Source organism: Opisthocomus hoazin, chromosome Z, assembly GCF_030867145.1.
Source record: "Opisthocomus hoazin isolate bOpiHoa1 chromosome Z, bOpiHoa1.hap1, whole genome shotgun sequence".
Taxonomy (NCBI): Eukaryota; Metazoa; Chordata; class Aves; order Opisthocomiformes; family Opisthocomidae; genus Opisthocomus; species Opisthocomus hoazin.
Window position 1 is genome coordinate 59,988,293 of NC_134454.1, and position 6,000 is coordinate 59,994,292.

General features: G+C 40.8%; 1 protein-coding gene across 2 annotated transcripts in view; it reads left to right on the top strand.

Annotated features, from left to right (window-relative positions):
• Positions 1-5,526, top strand: part of PIGG (phosphatidylinositol glycan anchor biosynthesis class G (EMM blood group)) — a 95,189-nt gene extending 89,663 nt beyond the window's left edge. The window contains exon 13 of one of the 2 annotated variants that reach the window (XM_075447278.1): positions 4,789-5,526. In XM_075447278.1, the coding sequence (XP_075303393.1) occupies positions 4,789-5,014 (226 nt within the window). In that variant the 3' untranslated portion in view covers positions 5,015-5,526. The remainder of the gene's footprint in view (positions 1-4,788) is intronic. The other variant, XM_075447280.1, reaches the window with a different exon arrangement.
• Positions 5,527-6,000: the final 474 nt, after the last annotated feature.

Consider the following 6,000-nt stretch of genomic DNA (forward strand, 5'->3'; position numbering starts at 1 on the left):
TCACTCCTCTCCCTCGACTGCTGTTTTCACCCAGAGTTTTTTTCTTCCTTTTCTTAAATATGTTACCACAGAGGCTACCACCGTCGCCGACTGGATTGGCCTTGGGCAGCGGCGGGTCCGTCTTAGAGCCAGCTGGCACTGGCTTTATCAGACATGAGGGAAGCTTCTCGCAGCTTCTGACAGAAGCCACCCCTATAGCCCCCCTGCTACCAAAACCTTGCCACGCAAACCCATAAGAGAGTGCTACGGGGTTTGTTTCTGGCTGCAATGCTTTATTAATATATACAGGACAGATTAACAAAGTGCCAACTGTTTCTCAGAGAAAACTAAACAGGGACATCTTGCAAACTGAAACTGCAGAAAGCCTAGAAAGAAAAGTGCCACTAATACAGTAAAAAATGTTAACACAGTATAAAATTGCCTTCAAATATGCAAATTCAGTATCCCCAATAAGAGGTAACCTAGGCTGTGACACTCAGCTAGAATAGAGGAGTTGGAAGGGATAACTTTCATTGAAAGGATTCAGCACATCTCATACTGAAACCCTCCAGACAGGACCCTTCTCCCCCAGTCCCAGAAAAATAACAGTCTTGGGGTATTCCTCACTTGTATGCTTGTATGTTTCTAAAATGTTTATTTAATTTTGTGCATTAGAGCACAGGTTGGAACAATGTAAAGTAGCGTATTTTTAAAATCCCTGTGGAAGCATTGGTAGTGCTGTCTGTGGAGGTTTGTTCCTTGATTTTTAAACTACAAAACTTGTACAACCATCTGCCATGTACTCTGTGTAACAGGGAAACATGCTTTCACAAGAGAAGAGTTGGTTTTCGTTCATGTTTTGGGAACCATAATATTTTCATTTTACAAACCTTGTGTTACCAATTTTAAAAGCACCTTAGAGATGGATTGAGAGGTGAAAGATTCGTTGATAAATCATTGCCAGTTAGGATTTAGGAGATCCAAAGAAGAAAACCTATTAATAGCACAATTTCTTGGCCATCTTTTTCTACGTATTAAATATTCAATTAAAAGAGAGGATTTTTGTTGAAAGCCAACATGTGCTCTAGACTGTACTTAATGTTTGCAGTCTAAATGTGACGTGTTCGGTGATGTGAATCTGTAGTGTTCTTTGCTTCAGAAGTCTCTGAAGGCATTGTTTTTTCTGGATCTAGCAATCTTCAGCATCGCTCTTGCATGAAGTTTGGGTATGCTTTGTCATCTTTAACACGTTTGGATTTCTCATTAAAGTCCCCAGAAGCTAACTTGCTAAATGGGCTCGGTATTAGAGGCTGGATACTTATTTTTTCACTCCTGCGTTATGCAGAGGCCTTAATATTGGGCTAGTTTTTTGTCAGAACATGGAGGTAGTGTGTACAGTTTACATTCCTCTATGCTCTTCTCCTGTAAATAAGCAAAGGCATTAACTGCTGCGGAGACAGTGCAGTATGGAGTTCAGTGTGATGGATGCTTTAGACGTGTCCTGTAATCTTCCATTGTTTTCACTGAAAGAGGACTGGGAGGTTGCAAGGTTACTCATTACTGGCTGATCCAGCTCATAAATGGTAGGATACACGAGTGGCATGCCACAGCCAGCTTTCTGTGCTCTCCTGGTGACTTTTTTTGGAAAAATTCAGGAACCAGCTGAACTACCTGGATTGTCTTGGTTATGTTAGCAGGAGCAGTCTGATCACTGGCCACTGTGTTCCTTGTGGCCTGGCGAAGCCCTGGAACCCTGCGGTCACTCTGTGTGTGTAGAATAAGCAGAAGGAGCACACAGAATCCTTATTCTTAGCTATTCAGCAAATTGGGTGCCCAGGAGAAGCAAGAAGAAACAAGAGTGCTGTACTCAAAGAACTAAGTCATTGCCTTAGCATCAGAATAGCCAAGTAGGCCTAACTGCTTGTGCTCAGTCATTCCAGTGCTGTTTCCGCAACAACATGTATGTGAACTGTTATAACAGCTCCAAAATAAACTGAATTATCCAGCTATTGAACCCCACTAACTTTGTGGATACAGTGTGCTTCTGTTGATGGTGAGGGGACTGGAGCATCTCTCCTGCGAGGAAAGGCTGAGGGAGCTGGGCTTGTTCAGCCTGAAGAAGAGAAGGCTGAGAGGGAATCTTACAAATGCTTATAAATATCTCAAGGGTAGGTGTCAGGAGGATGGGGCCAGATTCTTTTCAGTGGTACCCAGCGACAGGACAAGGGGCAATGGGCACAAACTGAAGCACAGGAAGTTCCACCTGAACATGAGGAAGAACTTCTTCCCTCTGAGGGTGACGGAGCACTGGAACAGGCTGCCCAGGGAGGTTGTGGAGTCTCCTTCTCTGGAGATATTCAAGACCTGCCTGGACAAGGTCTTCTGCAGCCTGCTGTAGGTGACCCTGCTTCGGCAGGGGGGGTGGACTAGATGATCCACAGAGGTCCCTTCCAACCCCGACCATTCTGTGATTCTGTGAGATTGCACCACTGCATTACACTGTGAAACTGTCCAAGGTTTCCCTCTGCAGGTAGGTGTCTATGTGTTACTGAGAGATGAAGCGAGTGCTGAGACCTTTTGGAAGTAAAGGTGTTACATGAGCAGAAAACAGTTCATTATTTTTAGTACATCAGAATACAGAAAGCATTGTACCATTTAGTTACTGACATGGGGATTCTTTGCTAGTAATCATAATGTGAAAATGCAGAAATCGAATGTTAGTGGTAAAGATTACTGTGTGCTTTCATTCCAGTATAAAATGCATGTATCTAAAATATTATGTCTACCTAATTTTTGAGCCAAAGAAGTGAACACACAGAGATTCGATTCAAAATAATCTTCCAACCAGTTTCTTCATATTTAAAGAAGCAGCCATCTTTAAAATTTTTAACACCACTGGTTTACGATGAGCAGCTTTCTAACAATAGGGTACTAAATGTGTTGTTAGGTGAGCACAAACTAGGGAAAAGAGATGAACTGAAATTTAAATTTAAAATGCAGGGCTCTTGAAAGACCTCGATGTATAACTTCCTGGACATTCTGATTTCCCTCTTTTAGGATTCCCTTGAAAATCCCATCATTTACCTTAATAAATATGATAGCCACAACTACTGATAGCCTTCATCTAGCTGGCTATCAAGTGCATTTTTTTACTCTAGAAAATGGTGTAGAAATTGCCTGTTTGCCTGTCTGACTCAAAAAACATTTCCTCTGTTCAGTTGTATCATCCAACTACTACAAATACTGTTTTTAATCATATCAGCATGAAAACAGCAAAGACTGAGTGAACTGCAGTTTGTTTAATCCTTGTCAACAAAATCAGTTATTAAACATAAAGCTTGTTATTTACACAAGCTCACTGAAGACTGAGATAGTTATGCAGAAGCAGGGGGCAGCCTAGTTCACTCCCAAGTCACAGTTTCCTTGGCGAAGCAGTGAGGGAAATAGTTTTCTGTGAGCAGGATGTGTGTTGTGCCAGTCATTTGCACCTGGTGTTCTTAGCTGATTTTTCAACTTTCCTGTCATGGTCTGTTCTTCCTCCCACTGAAAGCCTTGGGAATTTTCCTCTTGACTTCCCTGGAAAACAGGACTGTATCCTAATTATTTTGACTTCAAGAATAATAAATTTAGTGGTTTATGTAAAATGCTGCATTCTGTAGCTTGCTTAGTCATAAGTGACTAATTTACATTTCACTGAAGTGCTAGTCATCTTAAATTTTTATTACTTGGAAGAAGATCAGAATTAAAAAGCAGGGGGAGCAGAACAGATTCAAGATTTCAGTGTAAATCATTTCCACGTTTTGTCAATGTGTTCTTTTGGAAAATGAGGACATAAAATATTTTGGTGGGGAGTGGAAAATGTTCTGCTTACTATTCCAGTGAAATAGATTTATTCATTCCATTCCTTTTGTCTGAACAGGTAAGCATCTGAATTTGGTGTGAATTAGTCTCTGCAGATGTGGTTTGGGGAAAGTGGACACGTGCTAACCCAGCCTCATTGCTGCAAGTTGGCACCTCAGGGGAGGGAGAACAATTGAAGTGCAGAAAACCCTTTCACTTCTGTTTTCACCTGACTCCTGCCACCTACCAGAACACCTCAGTGTGGCATATTTGGACCATGTAGGTTACATGTGTGGCAGACATTGCTTGCAACAGAGCGGGCCCAGCTGAGCCAAGCTGCTGTCACAGGAGTGCAGTGTAGTGCTCATGTAAGCCGCGGAAGGCAGTGTTCTCTGGAGAATGTTGTGTTAGCTAGCTTTGCAAAGTTTCTCACAGCACAATTTTTATGTTGCTTTGTACAGCGTTACTGGTTATGGGCAGCAGTGTACTCTGGCAAGTTGTATGCCCTTTCCAAGGGGAGCAGACTCCATTTGATTATCCATTGTACAGGTTAGGCAGCTTTGTGAAGAGTAATGAAGTCTTTCCTCTCTGCCTCTGACCATCCATATTCTGTGGAAAGGCAATGGAGGGCCAACAAGAGACGAAGCTGTCTTGAAACTGCTTAATGGAGACTTTAATTAGAACAAAGTATATTAAAAGCACAGAACCTTCTAAGTTTGAGGTGAACTACTGGGTGCCTTTATTGTGGTGAGAGTGGCTATTCTTACCCTTAACATAGGTACATGTTAGAGATATATAGAGGTGATAAGGACAAGCTTTGTTACATCGTTGCATCAATAATCAGTTTTGTAACAAAAAGTGGAGATCTGTGAGTATTCTTTGTGTTGTGAAAGAATGCTAAAGAGTGGAGGAACTCCGATGTCTTTACAGAGTTTGCCTGAGAATGAAATATTCTGTTTTTGTTGCCAGGAATTCCGCGACAGTGGGTCACGGCTGTTTCTGCTACGCCCTAATGCGTTCAATTCCAGTTGCCATCTATGTTGTTTTGGTAACAGGTCTACGTTACCACCTGTTCATATGGAGCGTCTTCTCGCCAAAACTGCTTTATGAGGGAGTGCATGTGTTTATCACAGCCGCTATCTGCCTGTTCTTCACAGCCATGGATCAGAACCACTCTCACAAAGTGCAAGACTGAAAATAAGTGTGTGGTACGCAGTTCTGTGTAGTAGCAATGTCCAGTGTGTTGCTGGAATGGAAGAAGGAAAATAATGGCTTTAAACTGTTGTGCAGGATTTGAAAAGTAAGCTTGTTTATTTTAGTCAGGATCAGGATTTGAAGGGCCTGTTTTATACCTGAGTTTGTTTTAAAAGTGTTGAATTGAAATAAACTGTCTTCATGGATAACTTTTGTTCTATAGCTGTCATTATGTCACTTTCCAAATAACAGAATGGCAACATTACATTATTTGAATTTTAAAATGTACATCTTAATATAAATACGGACCAGTGCCTCATGGGCATTGAAAAAAATCTTTTGCATGTACTGTTTTTTTACCTTGTTAAGAATACAGAATCCTAAAAATATGCAGGACTTCTTGGTGCTGTTCACAAGATCTTGTATTCATTAGCATTGGGGGGGTTTGTTTGTTTATTTTGTTTCTAGCATGTGCATTGAAATTATTATTAAATTATTGAACTATTGTACAAATATCCTAGTTAAGAGATTTTTTTGTTCATTTCCATAGGCAGCATTTCTATTTAAAGGCAGTATTTTCTTTGTACGATGAAGGCAATCATTATCTGTAATGTATTTTGATCTGCACTTCAGGCACTGGATAAGAAACGCTAATGGTCTAACAAAGTAATGAATCTTCTGTGGAGTCCATTCACTGCTAAAATGTTGTGTTTCTTTTTATTAATGTGTAAATGTTAAATCAGGTTGATGGGAGCTGCACTGAACATTTGATCATGTTTTCCACACTAGGGTAGAGAGTTATGAGCCATGAGCAGGAAAATAGTTTAATTGGTTAAGTTACCAGCAGAATAAAAGATGTGTTTGCATCACCTTCCCCTTAGTGACCTGTCTATCCTCACTTGACTGTCCTATAATTAATTCCTAACAATGTTGTGTTCCTCACTACTGTCAAGAGGATATACATCGATGACTATCCTGAGTAACGGT